This window comes from Heterodontus francisci, chromosome 19 (genome assembly GCF_036365525.1).
Source record: "Heterodontus francisci isolate sHetFra1 chromosome 19, sHetFra1.hap1, whole genome shotgun sequence".
NCBI classification, from domain to species: Eukaryota; Metazoa; Chordata; class Chondrichthyes; order Heterodontiformes; family Heterodontidae; genus Heterodontus; species Heterodontus francisci.
This window is the reverse complement of record NC_090389.1, coordinates 27,503,019-27,529,172: the sequence shown is the minus strand read 5'-3', so window position 1 is coordinate 27,529,172 and position 26,154 is coordinate 27,503,019. Positions and strand designations below refer to the sequence as shown.

Here is a 26,154-nt window from a genome sequence, read left to right as displayed (position 1 = left end):
TTATCAGGTGATGAGTCCTTTATGTTTTCTCTCTCTGTGATCTGATAAGCAGCAAGAGACAGGCAACTCCTGAATCTTCTGTAGTTAACTTGATATTTTATATAGATAAATAAAATGTTGATATTCCCTATAACAACTCATGGCTACACCTACTATTTAAAGAGATATCAATACAAATTCCTTAATTATTTGCATTGCAGGAAGAAATGCAGATTAGTGGCAGAAATGAAAGAGGTAAAATCAGGTAGAAAATATCAGAAGTTTGTCGTCTGGATTTCCTGGTTAACTTCAATACTTCGGTTTTTTAAACCCTTCTCTTCATTCATATTGGAAGTGCAAGTTCACAGGCCTGATTCCAATTTACTATGAGTCCCAGTGGACCACAGTTTGTTCACAGCAGCTGTACAAGTGCATGATGCAAATATTATTCTTCAGTGTTGCTGTGCTCAGTATGTATATAGATCAAATGATGTGCTACATTCTGTGATGGTGATTGTTCTAATCTGGGCTGAAAAGCTGTGCTGGAGACCATCACCATCCATTGTCTTTCAAGAGTCGAGCTGAGAATATGGTTTGCTGACAGTTGTTGCTATTGTTTCAGTCACAATGTAGGGCCTTGTAGAAGCTGCAACATATATTATTTTCACATTTGCCAGTTTGCGCACAAACTTTACTCCATCAGTTTACACGGATTTTGAACCAAAAATGAACTGATTTGGAGAACTAACTGGCATGCAAAAAAGATTTTGTTTCCAGAATTCTAAGCAGTGTTGGGTATTTTGTTATGGGGTAAGTAAGTCCCCTCATGTTACCCTATGTCAGCCGGTAGAAAATGGTTATTAGATATACAGACTCCTTAAGAAAGTTGAGGACTTCCCCCCCCCCCCCCCCCCATACACACACAATCTTCAGGTTAGATGAAGGCCTTCAACTCTTTGTTTCCCCCCGCCCCATACATGCGCACACACGCACACGCGCACACACGCACACGCACACACACCCATACACACAATTGTCAGGCCCTAGATAGACAAAGATTAATTTGTTGGGATTTCCTTCAGAGGACATTTTAGACAATCCTGGATAGATGTCTCAAAAGCAATAAACTTTCTCATTCTTTCAAGATACACGAGTTGGCCTGGTTAGAAAATATCAACCAACATGATGAAAAACCACCCTTCAACATCCACCTCTGTGCGAAGCAACAAGAGGCTTTAATGACCAAATGATAGATGGTTACTGGATGTCTATTGATATATTAAGTCAATAATTCAATTGGTATTGTTGCAAACCATGAAAACAAAGCTAGTTGAAACTGGATTACTGTTTATAAATCAATGACAATCATCGGTAATATTTGGCGGAGGGTAATTTTGTGTTGATACCAGTGGAATCGTATGATAGTGCCTTAATAGCAATCAGTTTATCATAATGTGTGAATGATTACAACTAACATAGGATTTCACACAGAATATGATACTCAGAACCTAAAATTTAAGAAGAGATGACTTTTTATTGGTGATAATGGCAGCCTAAATAAATAATGACTAATAGCTTCGAAACAGCTGACCCAGCTTAAAAACAAGTAATTACATTGAAATATCATGCATAGCCAAAATTGCTATACTCTCAAACAATATTAAGGACATGAAAGCCTAACTGGGATACGAGTATTAAATGGACAAGATATATGATATTTTTACTTTATCAGTGCATTTTCTAGTATTTTGGAATGTCTGTTGAACGTGGATATTGCATTTTTAGATTTTATTTGAAAAGGAAGAGACATCTGTTTAGTTTAGTTTAGACTAAACTGTTTAGTATTATTGTGAGCTCTCTATTTGCCATTTGGAGATAAATGGATTATTTCTATTCTGATATGAGAACATTTTTCTCCCAGTAGCAGTGGCAAATCCATGAATGGGAGTAAACTGGTTTCTTTTATTAAATTGCCTAATGGCTAATAGGGGTTTAAATCCCAGTCTTATTGATTATTCTAGTGAAGCAGTAGATAACAAATCTGAATTGTGCTCTCTCATTCCCAACTGTTGCTGCCCCCTCGTGCCAACTGTTGGTGCCTTTCTGGAAGTATACCTCCCCAGGAAACTTTGTGCACCTACTTTAAAAATGGTGCATTCTAGTTAATTGTAAATACTTTTCCTAATTCACAATTGATAGATTTTTGTCTAACTAAGATTAGAAAAATAGGTGACTTTGGAATTTCTACTGACCAACCTGATCATCACTTCTCTAAAAGTAATCTCAACTTTTTCTTAATTTGTTCATGGGATGTGGGCACCCCAACAAGGCCGGCATTTATTGCCCATCCATAATTGCTCTTGAGAAGGTGATGGTGAGCCACATTCTTGAACTGCTGCATTTCCATTGGTGTAATTGCACTGTGAATCTCTTCCGCCAACTGTCCTTAAACAGGTTGCACTTAGTTTATCCCTTTTGACCCAGTTTGTAGAGTCACTTCATTTGTTCTAACCCCTTATTCAGTTTACCAGTAACAATCTTGGCCCTTCTAGCCCTTCCTGGTGCACCTACCCCCACCTCAGTTCAATCTAGTTCTCTTTTCCGACCCCATCCCCCAGTCCATACTGTTTATCTCCTTTCTCCCTTCTCCACCTGCAAACCTGCCAGTTCAAGCTGGCATTCTCTGCCCCTCCCATGATTTATCATGGTAATCTCCTTCTCCCCAGCCCCCTGTCATCTCAGTCCATGCTGCCAATTCCTTATTTTTTTGTGCAGACACTCCCCTCCCCTTCTTCCAGTTTCTGATCACGCTTTCCTCCTCATCGAGTTCATGATGGTTTTAAATCCTCCTCACCCAGTTATTTCTAGTAATCTCTTTCCTCTCGCCCTGTTCATGTTGCTTCTCTCCTTCCCTCTTCCCTCAGTTCATGCAGGCATTCTCTTTTGCTTCTTTCTCTTCCCTCTCACCACCACCACCCCCACCCCAAATTTCACATATGTATTTTGTACAACACATTACATAGAAATTCACCATTACTGTAATGGTATTGCTAACTAATATTTATCTCTTTGATGGATAGCCCACACAACACTGTAGACATTTTGTCACTCTACCTCCATGTCCTAAGTGACAAAGCATCAAGGCAGATTATGCAGTGCAACAGACTTTTTTTATCCCTTGCTTTTTACATTTTTTATGGTATCTGAAACCTCTTCCAGTGCATTTCTGCTGCTAAACCTTTCAGCTCCACCTCCATTAAAATCTTCCCATCATTTAAGTGCCTTTTACTCTGGTATTTAAACATCAGCCAAAAGGATCCTGTTTGGGAGAAATAACCTCTGTGCACCAGACTCGTGTTCTTTGTAGTCTTGCTGGGTTCCCCTGTATAATGCAGAGACCAAAAGAGCAAGCACCTGGTACCTGTCCCTTGCATTTACAAAAATAGGTGGCCTTAATCCACTGAGAAAAAAAGCAAAATACTGCTGATGCTGAAAATCTGAATTAAAAACAGAAAATGCTGCAAACAGTCAGCAGGCCAGGCAGCATCTGTAGAAAGAGAATCAGAGTTAACATTTCAAGTCGATGACCTTTCATTACAACATTTGGGCTGATGTGCTTTAACCCAAATGTCAGCTTGAACAATTGACTGTTGTGATCTATAGCTCCTTGAGTATTGAACTGTTTTCAAGACAGGGAGGACACGAATAATTTTCTAGTGTGAAGATGCTTCTTAGGTCTGGGCATGTGCTCAAATTATAAATATAAGAATTAGTTCACCAGACAGCCTGCTGATGACCTGAAAGCAGTTGGTTCCCACAGCAACAAGAGCATCAATAGATCCACGTGGATGTCCAATTGGCAGCAATGTGTTGAAGACTCTGATGCTACTTTGGCCTTAGTCAGGGCTATTTATCATCCAGATCTCTGTTCGTCCTCCAAATTTCACTCTAACTCAGATAAACCTCTGCCAATTGTAGCCAAACAGTGACTACACAGCAAAAAACCTTTATTTTAAAACAAGACATTTTTTTGAATATCTGTTTAGTTAAATTGCATGTGGTTAAGTAGCTACAAATAAAGTGCATAGGGGCCCTTAGAGGAGGCAGATTGGACAGAGGAGATCTTGCACATTGGAATGGTGATGAGTCTCGATGAACAATTAATGATGTGTGAAGGAAGTGATCAGACACACCAGTGGCTCCTGCGGACAGCAGTGACTGATGAGACCAGATTGGTAACTATAACCAAATTTTAAACATACTTGTCCCAGGCAAGAGGACAGTTGTTTAACAGAAAATCCTTAGATTAAAGAAAAGGTTAAGATGAATGATCATTCTAGTTTTGGCACCCATTAGAATGGAGAATATCCCTCCTTGTGCGATTCCCTCATGTTTGTTATTCTGTGGCAACAGCTCTCCATTTTTCCCACTTTGGACTCTTATTTATCTCCACCTTCCTTATCCAGACCATTGGTGGCCAAGCTTTCATTCACCCAGGCCCCATTCTCTGGAATACGGTCCCTAAACCGCTCTATCTCTCCTGCTTTAAGAACCTCCTTTAAACCCACATTGGTAGTGGTATAAACCATAAAAGCAAAGCCAACTCAGACTGGATTACCATCTGTAAATCAAGGACAGCTATCAGTAATATTTATTGAATATAATGATGGATGGGGTTGGAAGTGGGATTAAAGAGTTTGGAAGTAGGAACTGTGAGAGGGAAGGAAAATGTCAGGCTAAACTGGGAGGTTCAGAGTTGGAGATGGGAGAAAGGAGAGTACTAGCATGAATCTGGGGGCTGAGGGAGGGAAAAGAGTGCTAGGTTGAACTGAGATAGAGGGGAAGTGCACCAAGGAGAACTAGATTGCCTCTTTGGCTAATCTTTTGGTCACCCCTCTTATATTTCCTCCTTTGACTCGGTATCCAATGAATTCTGATAATGCAACTGTGAAGCTATTTTAGTAATTTAAAGGCACTATATAAATTAGTTCTTATTAGTTAACGCTCTGGGAGTATTTGCTTCTTCACTGCATTTTGTCAGTTTGGCTGTCTATCAGTGAAGCATTGCATGGGTTAGAGAACAAGGAAGTGGTGGCAAGTCATAGCTGGCAAGAATGGTCTACAAATGCCAGGATCACAGTAAATTGCTGATGGGATATTCATGTAAACCTCAAAGCTAAAGGTATAGTTACATGGTTAGAAAATATGTCATTTGATGGTGTGGCTGTACATCATTGATTGTAAAGCATGTTGGAACATCTCGAGGTCATTGAAGGCACAACATAAGTGCAAGTTCTATGTTTTTTTTGTGTCTCTAATTGTGATCCATGGTCGTGCGCTGTGCTAATGTTGTAATATTGTGCCATTTGTTGATTATAATTGTAAATTTGTAAATGTTTAGCAAGCAAATTATGCTGTGCCTTAGTGGACTCAGACAGATTTCCGATTCTGAGGACCAGAATTTAGGAAGGACCTCAAGACCTTGGATAGTGTGTAGAAGAGATTTGCCAAAATGATACCAGGGATGAAAAGGTGGTGGAAGCAGATTTCATAGTAACTTTCAAAAGGGAATTAGATATATACTTGAAAAGGAGAAGTTTGCAGGCCTATGGGAAAAGAGTGGCTGAGTGGGACTAACTAGATAGCTCTTTCAAAGAGCCACACAGGTGCTTTCAGCCTCCTTCTGTTCCATCTGATTCTGGAACTACCTCAAATCTCACAGTTCTGGTCAAGAGTGGTGTCAAACAGGTGTATACTTTCTTACTTGGTGCTGGAGAGTTTTTGTTTAAGTGTTACATATCATACTGCTCTTGTTAACTTACATTGCCGCACTGTGAAGGGAATATTAAGGAGAGAGTGGAGTCAATTTTAAGTTGAGGCACACAATAGAACCATGGAATCTTTAGAGTCTGTCAGAACAGATATCTGACTCATCCAAAGTAGCTGCATGCTGTTTCTTATTGTGGTTACTGAAAGTTTTATCTAAAATCGCCCCTCAGGTTCCTGTGATAGCTTCTTGAAAAGGTCTCTTGATTGTAAAAATCCTCTTTCAAAAGGGGTCAGTTTTGAGGTTGGGGATTAAATGGGATCAGATGCAGCAAGAAGCTTCTTAAAAGGGGCTATGCTACCATTCAAGGTGCTTTTATATAGGAAGGCCTGGCAACTAAACTGGTAGCAAAATGGAGCCTCGCACTTGCATTTTATCCTCAGTCAGAAGAAAACCATGGAAACGCAAAATATTCAGCTGACAGACAAAAAAAATGTCTAAAGTAATAATGAAAAACTGAATTTCTGATGAATTAATTAAGGACCTTTTTTCTGTATTTTATTCTATTCATCTTTTCATTTTTTCATATCTCAGGTGGGATTTGCATCGCTCAGTCTTTGAAAATCCCAGCAGAACCCAAAAGAACAGACTATGATAGAATCATCAAGCATCTTTTGGATACACCTGGTGTTCGTGGCATAATTATTTTTGCCAATGAAGATGATATCAGGTAAATGAGTCAAGTCAATGTGCTTTCTCAGCTTTGGACACTGGCTTCTTCACTTGGTTCGAGTAGGGCAGCTGATAATAAATAAATAAGTAAATCTGTATTACACTGGATAGTACAGACAGTTGATCCTTTTAAAAGAAAGCTGAATCCATATTTGTTCACAAAAGAGAAATTACTTATAGAGATTTTCGGGGCAGTTAGCAGAACAAACGTTGTGTTTCTTAAAGTAGGGGTTTGAAAATTAATAAGAGTTAGGGAGGCAGCATAAGTCTGTTATGGAATAATCATATATGGGCTATAGATGATGCAAATTTGATGGGCTAACTGGCCTGAATTCACCCCAGTGAAGCTTAGAGAACTGGAGTGATATTAATGTGCGACATTTGCCATGATGAAGATGTGGGCAGCAACAATATGAGTAAGTTGAAGGTTGCAGGGTCGAGGCTGGGTAGCCTGGAAAAAAATGAGAGAAGTCAATCATCGAGATGATGGAAGAATGGTTTAAAAGGTTTCATATGAACCTATGATAAAGGAAAAGGACATGAAAAGACCTACTGGTTCCTTTCATCTAGCCTTTCCCATATAATTGTGCTCTCTTCATTTCAAGGAGGGATGGGGCGGTAGGGGTGGAGACAGGCAATGTTGTGGAGGTGGATTGGGTACAGCAGGAGAGTGGTCATGTTACTGGACTATTAATCCATAATCCTAGACTAATAATCTGAAAATGTGAGTTCAAATCCCACCATGGCAGCACAGTGGTATATAGTCAGAAGCGAGTGATCCTGGGAGTCCTCAACATTTAACTCTGAACCCCATGAAGTCTCATGTCATCAAGTCAAGCCTGGTCAAGGAAACCTGCTGATGTATCAGTGCTCCTGCATGTTGAGCACCACTTGGAAGAAGCACTAAGGATAGCAAGGTGACAGAATGTACTCTGGGTTGGGAACTTCAATGTTCATCTCCAAGAGTGGCTCGGTAGCACCACTACTGACCGAGATGGCCGAATTCTGAAGGACATAGCTGCCAGACTGGGCCTGCAGCAGGTGGTCAGACAATGAACATGAGGGAAAAACCTACTTGACCTCGTCCTCACCAATCTGCCTGTCATAGAAGCATCAGTCCATGACAGTATTGGTAGGAATGATCACTGCACAATACTTGTGGAGACAAAGCCATTGTATTGTGTGGCAATACCATCGTGCTAAATAGAATAGATTCAGAACAAATCTAGCAGCTCAAATAAAAACAGAAAGTGCTGGAAATACTGGCAGCAGCATCTTTGGAAAGAGAAGCAAAGTTAACATTTCAGGTTGGTGACCTTTCATCAGAGCAGCTGAAAACTGGTTTTCCAGCACTGGTGCTGTGGGCCATTAACAGCATCAGAATTGTATTCCACCACACTCAGTAACCTCATGGTTTTACATATCCCTCACTCTACAATTACCATCAAGCCAGGTGACCAACCCCGAATGTAGAAGAGCATGCTAGGAGCAGCACTAGGCATACCTAAAAACGAGGTGCCAACCTGGTGAAGCTACAACACTGGACCACATGCATGCTAAACAACGGAAGCAGCATGCTATAAACAGAGCCAAACAATCCCACAATCAACAGATCAGTTTAAATCTCTGCAGTCTTGCCACATCCAGCTGTGAATGGTGGTGGACAATTAAATAACTGTTGGGAGGAGGAGGCTCAATAAACAGCCCCATCCTCAATGATTGCAGAGTCCGGAATGTAAGTGCTGAAGACAAGATAAAGCATGCGCAACCATCTTCAGCCTGACTTGCTGAGTGGATGATTCATCTTGACCTCTTCCTGAGGTCCCCACCGTCACAGATGTCAGTGTTTGGCCAATTCAGTTCACTCCACATGATATCAAGAAACGGCTGAGTGCACTGGATACAACAAAGATCCAACTATAGTGCTGATGACTTGTGCACTAGAACTAGTTGCACCTCTAACCATGCCTCAAGCATTAAAGCTACAACACTGGTATCTACCTGACAATGTGGAAAATTACCCAGGTATGTCCTGTCCGCAAAAAGCAGGACAAATCCAATCCAGCCTACTATTAACCCCTCAGCCTACTCTCGATCATCAGCAAAATAATGGAAGGGGTCATTAACCGTGCTATCAAATGGCACTTTCTCACTAACAACCTGCTCTCCTGTGCTCAGTTTGGATTCCACCAGGCCCACTCAGTTCCAAACCTCAGTACAGCCTTGATCTAAAAATGGACTAAAGGGCTGAATTCCTGAGGTGAGAGTGACTGCCTTTGACATCAAAGCAGCTTTTGACTGAGTGTGGCATCAAGGATTCCGAGTAAAATTGAAGTCAATGGGACTCGGGGGGAAATCTCGTTGGAGTCATGCCTATCACAAAGGAAAGTGATTATGGCTGTTGGAGATTAATCATCTTAACCCCAGGACATTGCTGCAAGAGTCTCTCAGGACAGTGTCCTAGGCCCAACCATATTCAGCTGCTTCATCAATGACCTTCCATACATCATAAGGTCAGAAATGGAGATGTTGGTTGCTGATTGTGCAGTGTTCAGTTCCATTCACAAATCCTCAGGCACTGAAGCAGTCTGTGCCCACATGCAGCAAGACCTGGACAACATTCAGGTTTGGACCGATAAGTGGCAAGTAACATTCATGCCATGCATGTCCCAGGCAATAATCATTTCCAACAAGAGAGTCTAACCACCTCCCCTTGACATTCAATGGCATTATCTTCATCAAATCCCCCACCATCAACATCCTGGGTGTTACCACTGACCAGAAACTTAACTGGACCAGTCCCATAAAAACTGTGGCTAGAAGAGCAGGTCAGAGCTTAGTATTCTCAGTGATTAACTCACCTCCTGACTCCCCAAAGTCTTTCCACCAGCTGCAGGACACAAGTCATGAATATGATGGAACACTCTCCACTTGCCTGGCTGAGTGCAGCTCCAACAACACTCAAGCTCATCACCATCTGTGACAAAGCAGCCCGATTGTTTGGCAACGCATCGCATCCATCACCTTAAACACTCACACCATTCACCACCAGCATAACGTGGCTACAGTGTGGACCATCTACAAAATGCACTGCAGCAACTTGCCAAGGCTTCTCTGACAGCTCTTTCTAAACCTGCAAACCTAAAGCTACAAGAACAGATATGAGGCTGGGTATTCTACAGTGAGTCACTCACCACTTGACTCCCCAAAGGCTTTCCGTCACCTATAAGGCACAAGTCAGGAGTGTGATGCAATACACTCTACTTACCTGCATGAGTACAGCTTCAATTGTCCCTTCATCGTCACTGGGTCAAAATCCTGAAACTCCCTACCTAACAACCTTGTGGGAATACCTTCACCACATGGATTGCAGCTGTTCAAGAAGGAGGCTCACCACCACCTTCTCTAGGGAAATAAGGGATGGGCAATATATACTGGCCTTGCTTAACGACATCCCATGAATGAATGAATAAAAAAAAATAAGAAAGAAGTCTTGGTAATGGTGTGGAAGTATGAGCAGCTGCTGAGCTCAAGGTTAAGCAGTATGCCAAGTTAGGCAGTGTGTATTCAACCTGCTTATGCTAGTAAATTTCTCCCATATGGTTAGTCCTTAAAATAGATTATCACATCCAAACATGTTATACTTGTGAGTAGGCTGTATGTGACACCTTATTGCAGTATAATTCTAGTTCATTTCCATGTCTTTATATTAGGAAAGTAGAGGTGGCTTGGTGTTAATCATAGATCTGCATTTACTTGAGAGACACGAGCACTACCTCTGCACCAATATAATTGAGAACAGCTATAGAGGTGGACATGGGCTATTCAGGACGGAAGATATTTATCTAAAGGGTTTTATTTGTACATTGAGTAATGAGTTCACAGTATAACACAGGATGTTGTAGGGTACAGAGGGACATAGATAGGCTGCAGAGCTGGGCTGAGAGATGGCAAATGGAGTTTAATGCGGAAAAGTGTGAGGTGATTCACTTTGGAAGGAGTAACAGGAATGCAGAGTACTGGGCTAATGGGAAGATTCTTGGTAGTGTAGATGAACAGAGAGATCTTGGAGTCCAGGTACATAAATCCCTGAAAGTTGCTACCCAGGTTAATAGAGCTGTTAAGAAGGCATATGGTGTGTTAGCTTTTATTAATAGGGGGATCGAGTTTCGGAGCCACGAGGTCATGCTGCAGCTGTACAAAACTCTGGTGAGGCCGCACCTGGAGTATTGCGTGCAGTTCTGGTCACCGCATTATAGGACGGATGTGGAAGCTTTGGAAAAGGTGCAGAGGAGATTTACTAGGATGTTGCCTGGTATGGAGGGAAGGTCTTACGAGGAAAGGCTGAGGGACTTGAGGTTGTTTTCGTTGGAGAGAAGGAGGAGGAGAGGTGACTTAATAGAGACATATAAGATAATCAGAGGGTTAGATAGGGTGGATAGTGAGAGTCTTTTTCCTCGGATGGTGATGGCAAACACGAGGGGACATAGCTTTAAGTTGAGGGGTGATAGATATAGGACAGATGTCAGAGGTAGTTTCTTTACTCAGAGAGTAGTAGGGGCGTGGAATGCCCTGCCTGCAACAGTAGTAGACTCGCCAACTTTAAGGGCATTTAAGTGGTCATTGGATAGACATATGGATGAAAATGGAATAGTGTAGGTCAGATGGTTTCACAGGTCGGCGCAACATCGAGGGCCGAAGGGCCTGTACTGCGCTGTAATGTTCTAATTCTAATTCTAAAAAAAAACATGATGGATGGGGGTTAAGGTTTGGAAAGGGTTAATTCTATGAAATCATGATGGCCAATTTTATAAATGTCTGGTACTAATGGAGAGCCTCTCTTGCTGGCAATGCATGTTGGACCATTTTAGATCTGTTGCCCATGATTTTGTTGTCTACTATCCATAATTCTGGTTTAGCATTTGTTATAGTTAGGCTTGGAAATCTACATTCTTAGATATGAAAATCTCAAAACACAACTCTGTAAGGAAGGGCATAAATAAATTCATCTGACCACCCCACTCCACACAAATTCAAATGCATCCCCATTTCAGCAAGGATTCGACCTTGATTTCCCTGCCCTTGAAAAAAAAATAGAACACGAGAGGACCAAAGACAAGGATAGTCTCCACTAGGCAACTAAAGAATTTAACACTTCAACACAAGATTACCTGAGAACTGTCCATGAAGAGTTAGCCTCCACCAATAATACACCAACATAGAATACTCCCCACGTGTTGGAACTGAATATATATATTTTTAAAAGACTTTAGTTGGAGTAGCCAAAGACCAGAGTTGATTATCTGTCACATAACTAGGGGAAGGGGATTGATAAATAATGGCACATATGTACATCTGCACTTAATGGAATTTAAGGGAAAAGATGAACTCAATGATTTTTGTTAATGATCCTGGCTTGTCCAAATCAGATCACCTTCAGTAAGAATTCATTCATATTAGCAATGTCACCCTTCCCTATCACTAATCAGCATGTTACTGATAACCAGTTACTAACAATTCATTCTGGGATCATTTGGGTAAGAAAAGCAGAGCCATCAGATTGGTCCTTTAAAATTAAAGTGCCATCATTGTAATTCATTCATCTTCATACCAATTTAAATGTTTCATTTAATGTGTTCAATCCAGGCTCTTCTAACTGAGGAACTCTTGGTTATTTTGTGCAGGCAGGTCCTTGCAGCCGGCAAAAGAGCAAACAAAGCAGGCCATTTTATCTGGGTCGGCTCGGACAGTTGGGGTTCAAAGCATTCTCCAGTAAAACAGCAGGGGGATGTGGCTGAGGGGGCGTTGACCATTCTACCCAAAAGAGCCTCTGTGGATGGTAAGAACTTGGGAACTTGAATCACTCCATTGCTTAACCAACACGCTGGTAAGGTGAACACGATGGTAAGAGTTGAGGAAGCACCATCTTAGTCATTAATATCAAGCTATAGATGGTAAAGGTGACATGTTTAATAATAGAGTAATATTTTTTCAGTATCCTAATTTAGAAGTGTTATTCCTCAAACATTGGTCCCACTTTACTCAACAGTTGACTTATTCTGTCTCTGCAGAATTGTCTGTCTCAGTGTCAGTGATTGATTTAGATGCTATAGATCTGGATCACAATCAAAATTCTTGTCAGCGAAATGGATATTTTGGCAGGAAGATACATTTGTCCAGTCAAGTGCCTTCATAGCATGGGTTCAGATCCAACAATGCCCCTGCATCCGTAAACAACCATTGCATGAGGGATTAAAACCAATATAAAACAATTTCTGTCTCTCACTGTGATGCCATTTCCTCTGTTATTGTGCTTTTTTATAGATTAAAATGTTGGGTCGGTGCAGGGGGGAGATTTGCTAAGATAGTCACATGATACATTTTGTGTGCTATGATTGACTCTTTAGTCATATCTTTAATCAGTCTGTATTTGCCAATATCAAGCTATAAATAATTGTTCATTTGAACAAAAGAATAGTTTGGCAGATTGACTAGCCTTTCCCTGAGATCCATAATAACAGTGTCAAGCAGTAATGTACTGATACCTGAACCCAATGTGGTACTGGTCAATCTATAAAAGTATCTGCAATAAAAGTTAGGACATTCCCTATCTTCCTGTAGTCCATTAAAGAGTCTTGTTAATGTTAATATGATGTGTGGGTTAGTTTTATATGATTACCAAATGATGGTGAATTATGCTGATATCTGAGTAATGAAGAATGAATAAAGTCTGCAATGAAAGACCATCAAGAAAGTAAGTGTTTACAACACTGTAAAAGACAACTTCATTTAAAATGCTGCTTTGGACTCTTTTTTTTTAGCTGCTATGTGTTTGATTTGGACTGTTGCACTGTCATGTGTTTGTTCCAAAGCTTTCAACCAACTTTTCCTGCTGATGGACACATCTATACTACATGAAAGTTAATAAGTGCAATGCAAATTCTGCTACTGCCTCTTTTTCTTGCAAAGGCTTAGAAAAGATGTTATTTAGGTTATGCATTGTGCTGGAAGACTGATCTGTCACCTCTAGCACTCTGGTTTGAATCCAGTCCAGAGTTATGAGACACAAATCTCATCTTAGGAACATAGGAACAGTCAGCCCATTGAGCCTGCTCCGCCATTCAATATGACCATGGTTGATTATCCACTTCAATGCCTTTTTCCCACACTATCCCCATATTCCTTTATGTCATTCCAAAGATTCACAACCCTCTGAGTAAAGAAATTTCTCCTCATCTCGGTCCTAAGTGGCTTTCCCCTTATTTTGAAATTGTGTCTCCTGGTTCTAGACTCCCCATCCAAGGGAAACATCTTGACTGCATCTACCCTGTCTATTCCTTTAAGTATTTAGTAGGTTGCAATGAGATCACCTCTCATTCTTTGAACTCTAGACTATACAGGCCCAGTTTCCCCAATCTCTCTTCATTGGACAGTCCCGCCATCCTGAGAACAAGTCTGGTGAACCTTCGTTGCACTCCCTCTATGGTAATAATATCCTTCCGAAGGTAAGGGCACCAACTGCACACAGTACTCTAGGTGCGGTCTAACCAAGGTTCTATACAATTGAAGCAAGACTTCACTACTCCTGCACTCAAATTGTCTTGCGATAAAAGCTAACATACCATTAACCTTCCTGATTGCTTGCTGCACCTGCATGTTAGCTTTCAGTGACTTATTGACAAGGACACCCTCTATCTTCTGGTTTCTATACAAGTATTGAGGAGAATGAAGTGATTATCAGAACTTGGGTGCTGATTAATATAAAACTGGCAGTCTTACAAAAGGATTGCAAAAAGATAGTTGCCATGAGCAGCAGGTCACACAAGTGCAGTTTGGGATAAACCATGTTAGAGTCATAGAGTCATACAGCATAGAAACAGGCCCTTTGGCCCACCGCGTCCATGCCGACCATAATGCCTATCTATACTAATCCCACCTGCCTGCATTCATTCCATATCCCTCTATGCCTTGCTCATTCAAGTACCTGTCCAGATGCCTCTTAAATGTTGCTACTGTTGCTGCCTCCACCACCTCCTCAGGCACTCATTCCAGATACCCACTATTCTTTGTGTGAAAGATTTACCCCTTTGATCCCCTTTAAACCTCCTCCCTCCCACCTTAAATCTATGCCCTCTAGTTTTAGTCACCCCTACCATGGGAAACAGACTTTGGATATCTACCCTATCTGTGCCTCTCATAATTTTATATACCTCTATCATGTCCCCTGTCAGCCTCCTTTGCTCCAGGGAAAACAGACCCAGTCTATCCAATCTCTCTATAACTCAAGCCCTCCAAACTAGGCAACATCCTTGTGAATCTTTTCTGCACCGTCTCTCGCTTAATCACATCTTTCCTGTAGTGCGGCGACCAGAACTGCACACACTACTCCAAATGCGGCCTAACCAACGTTATGTACAACTGTAACATGACGTCCCAACTCTTGTGCTCAATGCCTCGGCCGATGAAGGCAAGCATGCCATATGCCTTTTCCACCACCCTGTCTACCTGTGTTGCCACTTTTAGGGAACTATGTACTTGCACGCCAAGGTGTCTCTGCTCAACAACACTCCCTAGGGCCCTGCCATTCACTGTATATATCCTGCCCTGGTTTAACTTCCCAAAATGCATCACTTCATACTTGTCTGCGTTAAATTCCATTTGCCAATCCCTTGCCCACTTTTCCAGTTGATCTATATCCTGTTGTAACCTTAGACAACCTTCTTCACTGTCCACTATACCACCAATTTTGGTGTCATCTGCAAACTTACTAATCTCTTGGGAAAGTGTCGGCAGAATTTTACTTTGCATGTAATCTGCAGTGAAGTGCCTTGGGATGTCTCAAGGAAGTGAAAGGCACTCTATAAATGCATGATCCTTCTACCTATCCACTGAGACTGAAATAGGATTTCAAGTAAACTTTTTCAATTTTATATTAATTTCTTTCCACTAAGCAGAGCTGACAATTTGTGGGCAGGTATCAGAGAACATGAACTTGAAAGCTGCCAGATTCTAGTAAAAACACAACTGGTTCACTACGAATAGTCAGGGAAGGGAATTTGTCATCCTTACTTAGTCTAGCCTATAGGTGACTCTACTTGGCGCCATGTGGTGGATTCTCAATGCCAGCCAATCAGGTGCTGACACTGCAAGGGAGTGGTACATTGCAGAATTATAAATGCAATTTCTTTCTTAAAGTCAGTTCTTAAAGTCAATTCAAGGCAACCACAGTTAGTCAATAAAAGCAATTTGGCAGTTGTATGATCACCTTCAGAGTGATGTCCCTTTAAGAACTCAGTATGCTAATGAGCTAAGTAACAGGATGTCGTCATGTGACTAGAAGCCAAAGTCACTCTGCAACTGTAAAACCCTAGACAAAGATTTTGAAGATAATTTGCTCTGTATATAGTAGTTTAGCTGTTAATAAACCTGTTGGAGATCTTCAATGAACTGGAATCCCTGAACCTCATTGTGTTGTTTAAGATAACACAAAGAACCAAAAAAAACAAAGGGGAAAACCTTTGAACTGCCTATCAAACAGCTTTGTAAATATACAAGCTAAAGTGCTGAAAGCAAAATAAACAAAGAACACTGTCAAGCACAAGTTACACTCCATCAAAGCAGCTAGCTTCAAGAAAAAAGAAGTTCTTAAAGGGGAACAGCATAGAGTTAATGGAACAAGTTTTAATGTAAGTTTTAAGCCACTAATAGAAAAGTCATAATAAGTACAGTGCCGAAGGCGCGCACACAGCTGAACAGAATTCCCCAGCATGAGCTGGAAGGCCATTGATATCCTACTGCCTTCAAACGTTTTAGACAAAGAATGCAGTTATGCTTCACAGACCAAGCGGTCGTAGAACTAGAGAAACAGGCTCTGAAAATACTAATAGTAGTTGAAAATGAGGGGTTATGCAGAATCAATACCTCTGGATTATCTGAAGAGGACCAGAAAGATCCCACAGAGATATGGAAAGTGCTCAAAGATCAGCTTCAGGTAAGAGTGAATTTTAGAATTCATTGCCTGGAATTGATGTCCTGCAGGCAACAGCCACAAGAATCAATAGATCAGGTTGTCAGTAGATGCCATAGTAAGGGCAACAAATGCCATTTTTCAGAAACTGAGCTGTTGCAGTGAATAATAGAGCTAGTGATTTTCTCAACACCTATTGAAGTGTTTCAAAAAGACCTATTGGGGAAAAAGAAAGGTCACAGCATTGATGTGCTGCTAGAAGATGGCAGGAAATATGAAGCTATTGTAGCTGGACAACAGTATCTACAGTATCGGCACGATAACCAGGTCGCAAAAAAGCAAGCAAGCTGTGTGGTAAGTGTGGTTTGTCCCACTAACCGCGAAGTTGTCTTACATTTCAAGGCATGTGGTGCAAAAGGACACTGGGCCCACCTATGCAAGAAATCTGGCTCCAAAGATGCAGCCAGAAGTCACAATGGTACACAAATAAACAGAATAAACAAATAAACTTTGACGTACTGTACTTGGATTTCTAGAACTCATTTGACAAGGTGTCATTTAAAAAGTTATCGGGCAAAGTAGGAGCTCATGGTTTAGGGGGTAACATATTAGCATAGATAGAAGATTGGCTGGCAGAAAACAAAGTATGCATAAATGGGTCCTTTTCTGATTGGCAGGATGTGATGAGTGGAGTCCCGCAGGGGTCTGTGCTGGGGCCTCAACTTTTTACAATTCATATCAATGACTTAGATGAGGGGAGCAATAGGATGGTAGCTAAATTTGCAGATGACACAAAGATAGGTAGGAAAGTATTTTGTGACAAGGACATAAGGAGGTTGCAGACTGATATAGATAGGTTGAGTGAGTGGGCAAAAATCTGGCAGATGGAGCATAATGTGGGAAAATGTGAAGTTGTTCACTTTGACAGGCGAAATAAAAAAAGCAGAGTATTACTTAAACAGAGAACGACTGCAGAATTCCAAAGTACAGAGGGATCTAGTTGTTCTAGTGCATGAGTCACAAAAGGTTAGTATGCAGGTACAGGAAGTAATAAAGAAAGCTAATGGAATGCTATCCTTTATTATGAGAGGAATTGAAAATAAAAGTAAGGATGTTATACTTCAGTTATAAAGGGCATCGATGAGACCACATCTCGAATACTGTGTGCAGTTTTGGTCTCCTTATTTAAGGAAGGATGTAAATATGTTTGAGGTGGTTGAGAGGTGGTTCACTAGATTGATACCTGGAATGAGCGTGTTGTGTTAGGAGAAAAGGTTGGACAAACGGGACTTGTTTTCGCTGGAATTTAGAAGAGTGTAGGGAGATTTGATCGAAGTTTATAAGATCCGGAACGGTCTTGACAACGTGGATGTGGAAAGGATGTTTCCTCTTGTGGGTGAGTCCAGAACTAGGGGGCACTGTTTTAAAATTAGGGATTGCCCTTTTAGGACAGAATTGAGAAGAAATTCTTTCTCTGAGGGTTGTGCGACTTTGGAACACTCTGCCTCAGAAGGTGGTGGAGGCGGGGTCATTGGCAGAGGTAGTTAAATTCTTGTTAGGCAAGAGAATCAAAGGTTATCGGGGATAGATGGGAGTGTGGAATTCAAGACACAAACAGATCAGCCATGAATGATCTTATTGAATGGTGGAGCAGGCTCGAGGGGCCGAATGGCCTACTTTTGCTCCTAATTCGTATGTTTGTATGTTCACTAGTGCAAATATCCTACCAGTCTGAATCCTGAAGGACATGTACCGCAGCCCTTGGAAATTAATGATACAACTGACAACTGCAAAGTTAACTGCATACAATGGGTCACCCTACCTTGCAGTGGCACACTAACAATGCAATGTAGCTATGGCAAGTCAGCATGGAAACCACAAATATTTTACCTGGTAGACAGGACTGGACCAGAAGTGTCAGGACTACCAGCATGTAAGGACCTCAACATTGTGTTCCTGAAGTCCTCATTGGGACACATGCATGGTGGTTGGCTTGCTTTGCTCAGGGCTCCTAAGGACAGAAGGGGATGGTTTCTCTTCCCCTGGTGGCTGGCTGTGGTGGTCTGTAGGCTTGGGGGGTGGGAGGGGGGTTCCATCACAGCTGGATCTTCTCTTGATACTTTTTGGGGAAGAGAGAGAGAGAGCCTGCTTCGTTGCTGGTTTTTCAGTTACTGCCTGTCTGCTGTCTGAGTGACAAAGCTTACAGTTTCTTCAGAGCTGTGAGGCAGTCCCATGGCTCTATAAACCCCCTTTTTTAATGAGTTTTTTTCTGGAATCTTCTCTAAGATTCAAGGTGCTACATGCCTCAAGATGTCCAGTCACATTTGGTGGGGGTTGGCTCTTTCAAAGTCAATGGGTGTAGATGGTCTTGATGACTGTGTTGATAAGGCCATTCCAGGTAATTCAATCACGGAGAGCCAACCATTGTTCTGGCTCGGTTGGGTGAGACTTTTTTTCTCCAATTTAATCTTCTGTTGTTTCAAATATAAATTGCAGTGGCAATCTTGGTTGCCAGGTTTTTTAAAAGTTAACTTGTAGGATTTTTTTCCATTAGAAGTTGAGGTTCCAACCAATGAAATTAATATTTCCATTTGTTATATAGGGTTTTCATGACATCTTAAAGAAAGATGTACCATATGTATGGCAGGACCATCAGTATATGTTTGAAGAAGATAATTGACACCTCACAAAAAGGGCTAGGAGCGTGCATCCTGCAGGATGGCAAACCAATTGCATTCAGATGCAAGTGTTTATCCTCAGCACAATCCAATTACTCAAACATAGAGCGTGAAACACTTTGTCAGGCAAACGTCCCACCTGCCAAGATTGAGGCACGCAGAATTTTGCCACATGAACATTAAAACTTAAAATTGCAAGCACCTGACCAGAAAGACATTTCCATGGTAACCAATAGTGTTGGAACAAGAGACAAAGGGCCATGCCCTGACTCTTTCAACCAACAATGGATTTTTGTTTACCAGACGTTGAAGGTGGGAGGAACTAGCATTCCAGAGACTGCTAAGGTACAATCCACAAACCTTGCAGGAGAAACTGTTCCAATTAAGGAGTTAGTCACATGACTAACCTGCTGGGCAACCTGGGAGTTTTTTTGAATTTAAATTCCCAACGAAGGATTTTATAGAGACAAAGCCGTGTGGTCATAGAGTAAAGATCTCTCCTGGAACTGAAGCAAGAAGACCTCTCTCCTGCCTGCTTCCATCTCCTTCCCACGGAACTGAATCTTGTGAAAACATGTGAAGCTCAAAGAGAGAAAGGTTTCCTATGTGAACAAGGTTTTAAGAAGACGACTTACAAAAGGACTACAGTGAGCTTGAGGCTCCATGACAAGATATTGCCTCAAACTGTTCCATCTTATCTTTTCTTCTCTTTTCTGCTCTTTTCTGTCCCCATTTGCATGTATCGTGTGTGCATGTTAGTGTGGGTGTATCGTATATCCTTAGGCATGACCTGTATTAGAGCTTATTTTTTAATAACATTTCATCTTTCTTCTTTAATCCAAAGAAAGCCTGTTTATGCTCATTTCTTTGCCTTATAATTGGAAACTGTGAACAAGGATTCACAAAAAGGGGTGCTCAAAACACAGGGTGTTTAAAATTAAACCCTGTTACAATAAGACCAGGTAAAGACAGGAAAAGACCCCTAGACACATTGCTCACCTGATCGTAACAACTTGCTTTGGTGTTTTGGATCAGAAGGTACCACACCTATCAGTTTTGCAAGCAGTTCACGGTGGAAACCGACCACAAACCACTGGAAATGATCTTGCGCAAACCATTGACAAGCGCACCACCTCGACTACAGAGACTCTTGGTGAAAGTACAAGAGTACGACTTTGATGTATGTTATAAACTGGGTACTAAAATGGTCACCTCGGATATGCTGAGCAGATTGCCAAACCTGAACAAGAATGAAGAAGTTCTTCTGGATCTATAAGTGGACAACATAGACATCGCGGTGGAAGATGTGCTCAAAATCAATTTATCGCATTTTGATCAGCACACATGTGACTAGCTGCAAGCAGAAATGACCCACAACTGAAGGCACTGTGGAGAGTCATCATAGGAGGGCACAGATTTCAAGTAGTTGGTAAGAGAAGCAAAAGTGACATGAGGAAAAATGTTGTCATGCAGCAAGTGGTTAAGATCTGGAATGCACTGCCTGAGAACGTGGTAGAGGTAGGTTCAATTGAAGCATTCAAATGGGAATTAGACAGTTATATGAAAAGGAAGAATGTGCAGGGTTACAGGGAGAAGGCAGGAGAATGGAACTGAGGGAGTTGCTTTTTCAGAGAGCCGGTGCGAACATGATGGGCTGAATGGCCTCCTTCTGCACTGTAACCAGTTTATGATTCTGTGAGGTTGGCCTGATACGATAAAAGAGGTACCAGAAACCCCCAGATGCTTTTGCCCTTATGGAGATGAACTCGATATCTCGAGAGGGGTCACCTTCAAAGGAAAACAAGTGATTGTGCCCAGAGCTCTCCAACAGGACATCTTGTCAGAACATCACCAAGGCCATATGGGCATAGAGAGAATAAGACACTGTTTATTGGCCAGGGATCAACGGTGACATCGAAAGATTAGTAAGGATGCGCGAGGCATGCCAGAGCCACCCGCCACAACAGCGTAAAGAAATTCTATATCCTCATGAGATTTAATCAGTTCCTTGGTCCAAAATCACCACTGATCTGTTTTCCGTGAATGGAGATGACTTTATCTTAGTCACAGACTATTTCTCCAAATTTCCAATTGTCAGACAGATAAAAGACTTTGCAAGCGCGGTCGTTGCAGACAAATTGAGTGCCATATTCAGTCTATTCAGTGCACCTGAAGAAATTATTTCTGCCAATAGGCCACAGTATACGGGCAGACCTTTCAGGGATATGTGCGTCAAATGGGGCATAAACCATGTGACGTCCTCACCACATTACCCTAGATCCAATGGTCTTGCTGAGTGAATGCTTCACAGAGTTAATCACCTATCCTGAAGTGTAGGACAATGAAACAAGCTTTTCATGTTGCTTTGTTGCATCTCAGGACCGCACCTAAGGATATGGGCTTACTGTCACCTGTCCAAATTCTCTGAGAAGCAGGAGACACTGCTTGAAAACAAGGGAGAATGAAGATGGTGCATGATTGACATGCAGGGGCGGAACCACCGCTACATGGAGGATAAAATGTCAGTCATATACCCCACAATGAGAACATGGTTACCTGCAGAGGTATACAATGTATGCAGTGAGCCTAGGTGCTACGAGGTTACAATATCTAATGGAGCAGTGTTGAGGAGGAATGCAAGCCAATTAAGAGAAGTGTGCAATGCTCCAATTGCGCACAGCGGACTTGAAAGAACACTCCAACAATGAGGATGTCACGGAACAACAGGACAGCAGCCAATACATTGACAACATGTCTGCAAACAAAAAACAGCCAAGGGTGAAATCCACATCCCCAGAAGGTTATACCATAACCAAATCTGGAAGAATTGTCGAACCACTGAAACGATATATGGACTCTTAAGCTTCTTCACTTGTAAATTTCACAATCCCTGTCCTTATACTTGTAAATTTTATAATTTCTAATCCCTATAACTAATTTTGATATCCAATTTTATGTGTCTTTGCTTGTGCATACAAGACTAATCTTCGGAAAGTAAGAGGATGTTGTATGGTTGCCTTAAGAGTGATGTTTCTTTAAGAACTCAGTATACTAATGAGACAAGTACCAGGATGTAGTCATGTGACTAGAAGCCAACGTCACTCTGCAACTGTAAAACCCTAGACAAAGGTTTTGTATATAGTTTGCTCTGTATTGTATATGCTAGTTTAGCTGTTATTAAACAGCTAAACTAGCATAGTGGCGCAGTGGTTAGCACCGCAGCCTCACAGCTCCAGTGACCCGGGTTCAATTCCGGGTACTGCCTGTGTGGAGTTTGCAAGTTCTCCCTGTGTCTGCGTGGGTTTCCTCTGGGTGCTCCGGTTTCCTCCCACATGCAAAAGACTTGCAGGTTGAAATGTAAATTGGCCATTAGCAATTGCCCCTAGTATAGGTAGGTGGTAAGGAAATATAGGGACAGGTGGGGATGTGGTAGGAATATGGAATTAGTGTAGTGTAAATGGGTGGTTGATGGTCGGCACAGACTCGGTGGGCCGAAGGGCCTGTTTCAGTGCTGTATCTCTCAACTAAACTAAACTAAACCTGTTAGAGATCTTCAATGAACTGGAATCCACGTACCTCATTGTGTTCCTTAAGATAACACAAAGAACACATGACAGCAGTGTTGTCCACATTCTGAGAGCAAATGAGGAAGAAGCTTGTGAACAGGGCCTTTAGCCAAAGATAAATCATCAGAAATTGTTGGGGATGCCATTCTTTCAATGTGCATATTAAAGATTATAGCAACCATTTTCAATGCCTTATTTGAGAAAGGAGAAAGCTATTGCTCATCCCTTATGAAATATATTGTTCCATTTGTAATTTTGCATCTTCAAGGGGTTTCTAAGTTGTTCCATCAATTCTAATGAGTCTGCTTAAAATTCTAACCTACGGGAATTTGAAACTTGAATTGAATGTAATAAAGAGGAAAGTAGTGTGTGTATGTTTGTGTGTGGGGGGAGGGGGTGTGAGGAGCAAATATAAGAAGCACAGCCAGAACCAATTAGGTGAATAGGTATTTTGGAGTCTGGGGTGGGCTGATCTCTCAGTCCCTCCACAAAGGTAGCAATGTATTTTCAACTGTCCTAACCTGTATAGCTCTGCTCCCATAATGGGGTTATATCCAGAATGTGCCATTGTTCTACACATTGATGTCCAACTCATTCTGTCATTTATGAACTGCCCCTCCTGATTTGGTTTAATTTGCAAATTTCATCACTTCACATTTGAGTAATTGCTGCCCCATACCTAGGTTCTGTGTGGACGGTTGAGGCAATTCGGACATAAAGTAGCTGGTAACGCCATTTAATTACCACTGAATCAAATAAAAATAGTAATTTTCCAACCGGAAAAATTATAATTTACTGTCATTCGTTAATATATTAGTTGAAATGATTCAAAGCTTCAGCAGTCAGAAATAATATTATTTGCTGAATATTATTTGCTGGCGCCATTTTTAAAGGGGTTCAGCCCTTACTGGTATTTGTACCTTTTAAAGAGAAATGGATATGAGAGGGAAATTTATAAATTCAATAAAAGATCAAAGGCCTCCTCCCACCCACCCCCCAATAACCATTCACTTCATTTCTTGTCATTTCCCCACTGAAAATTTTTTTATTCCCATCGTGAATTCCCCCCCCCCCCCAACTTCATTATCTTTGCACTTCAACCCCTTCCCACCATCCCCTCAGCCAATAGTAGCAGTTTTGTTGTTTTCCCTGCTCCCCCACCCCCCTGCCCTGAAAATTTCACTCCTCCCCTCTCCCCATCAGTATTATGCCTCGGATCTCTAAACAGAAATCCGAAGGTGCGGGTCTTCTGGGAACCGGCGGAATATCGGCATGGGATGGCCGTCGCTACAAGGTAAGCCATTGCAACGTTGGAGTCATCCTCATTCCCTGCACTCTACCATCAGCAACCAGTCATTCAGCCATCTGTCCTCTGGAATTCTGCATCTGGCTCCCTCAGCTCTGAGACCTTTCTTCCTACTTTCAGGCACTTCCTCTCGGTGCCTATCCTAATCTCTCCATTTCCTTCCTCTTGCCGTAGGCCATTACCCACAGTATCCTTTTCCATCTTAATATAAAGAGCTCTGAGATACCCTGCTGCATGTGAGGTGTATTGTACAAACGCTAGTTAGAATCACACAGATTCAAAATGCAAAAGACAAAGGGTAATATGAAGGAGGCCATTCAGCCCATTGTATATGTGCCAACTCTTTGAAACAGCTATCCAATTCGCCCCATTCCCCTGCTCTTTTCCTCATAGCCCTGTAATTTTTCCCCTTCAAATATATAGCTAGTGACCTTTTGAAAGTTACTTTTGAATCTGCTTTCACCCCTATTTCAGACAGTGCATTCCAGGTCATCATAACTCACTGCCTAAAAAAACATTTCTCTTCCTTTCCCCCTGGTTCTTTTGTCAATTACCTTAAATCTGCATCCTCCTGCTTACCAACCTTCCTATCCGTAGAAACATTTGCTCCTTATAAATGTTAGTTATTAATAGAATGACCATGGACAATGAATACTTTTTTATTAATAAAGGAGGGGACATGTGTTCAATGTTATTGTGAACTGTCTGTCTACATTTGGAAATACATTGTTTTTGTTCCAATTTTAAAACTTCTGTCAGGGGCAGCAGATAATCTATAAATGGGAGAACAGTTTCCTTAAGAAATTGCCGAGGGACAAAAAGGGGTTTCAAACTACGTCTTCACGACCATTTCAGGCTTTGCTGCTGGCAGCGTATTTAAAACCAAGCTCACACCATCATAATGTTGCCCCTTGTTTGAACCTTTGGTGCATTTTCAGGAAGTAGCAGTAGCACGCCTTTCCTGAAATGTTTTGTATTTTTACGTTCAAATAGAGCATTCTGGTTAATTTTATACACTTCTCTTCACAACAACATGTTCTTATATAGTGCCTTTAACATAATAAGTAATCCCAAGGCACTTCACGAGAGAGTTATACAGCAAAATTAGACCAAAGCACATAAGGCGATATGAGGGCAGATGGCCAAAAGCTTGGTCAAAGAGGTAGGTTTTAAGAATGGTTCCAGGGATAATGAACGTCAGTTACATGGATAGATTGGAGAAAGTTGGGTTGTTTCTCTTGGAGAAAAGAAGATTGAGAGGAGATTTGATAGAGGTGTTGAAAATCATTAGGGGTCTGGGCAGAATAAATCAGGGAAAACTGCTTCCATTGGTGGGAGGATCGAGAGCAAGAGGGCACAGATTTAAAGTAATTGGCAAAAGAAACAATGTCGACATGAGAAAAAACTTTTTCATGCAGCAAGTGGTTAGGATCTGGAATGCACTACCCTGAGAGTGTGGTGGAGGCAGGTTTATTCGAGGCATTCAAGAGGGAATTGGATTGTTGTCTGAAAAGGAAGAAATTGCAGGGCTACATGGAGAAGACGGGGAAGTGGCACTAGGTAAATTGCTCTTTTGGAGAGCCAGCGCAGACTGGATGGGCTGAATGGCCTCCTTCTGTGCTGTAACAATTCTGTGATTCTGTGAGCATCTTAAAGCAAGAAAGAGCGGTAGAGAGTCAGAGGTGTTGGGAGGGGATTTCAGAGTTTAGGGTCCAGGTAGCTGAAGGCATGGCCACGAATGCTGAAGCAATTAAAATCAGGGATGCTCAAGAGGCCAGAATTAGGTGAGCGCAGAGATGGAGGAGATTAAAAAGATAGGGAAGGACGAAGCCATGGAGGGACTTGAAAACAAGGATGAGAATTTTTAAATTGAGATGTTGCCTAATGGGTACCCAATGTAGGTCAGGCAGCAGGGGTTGAAGGGTGAATGGCACTTGGTGCGAGTAAGGACACAGGCAGCAGTATTTTGGATGACCTCAAGTTTACAGAGGGTAGAGCATGGGAGTCCAGCTCGGAATTCATTGAATAGTCAAGGTTAGAGATAATAAAGGCATGAATGAAGGTTTCAGCGGGAGATGAGCAGAGGCAAAGGCAAAGTCAGAGGTGTAAATAAAGGTCTTAGTGATGGCACGGATATGTGGTCAGAAGCTTATCTCAAG

The 26,154-nt window shown here is 41.6% G+C and overlaps 1 protein-coding gene across 2 annotated transcripts in view; it reads left to right on the top strand.

Moving 5' to 3' along the window:
- LOC137380004 (metabotropic glutamate receptor 7-like) overlaps positions 1–26,154 on the top strand; it is an 888,173-nt gene that overhangs the window by 423,936 nt on the left and 438,083 nt on the right. For both annotated transcript variants that reach the window (XM_068051473.1, XM_068051472.1), the window contains exons 3-4: positions 6,341–6,476; positions 12,163–12,317. In XM_068051473.1, the coding sequence (XP_067907574.1) occupies positions 6,341–6,476; positions 12,163–12,317 (291 nt within the window). The remainder of the gene's footprint in view (positions 1–6,340; positions 6,477–12,162; positions 12,318–26,154) is intronic.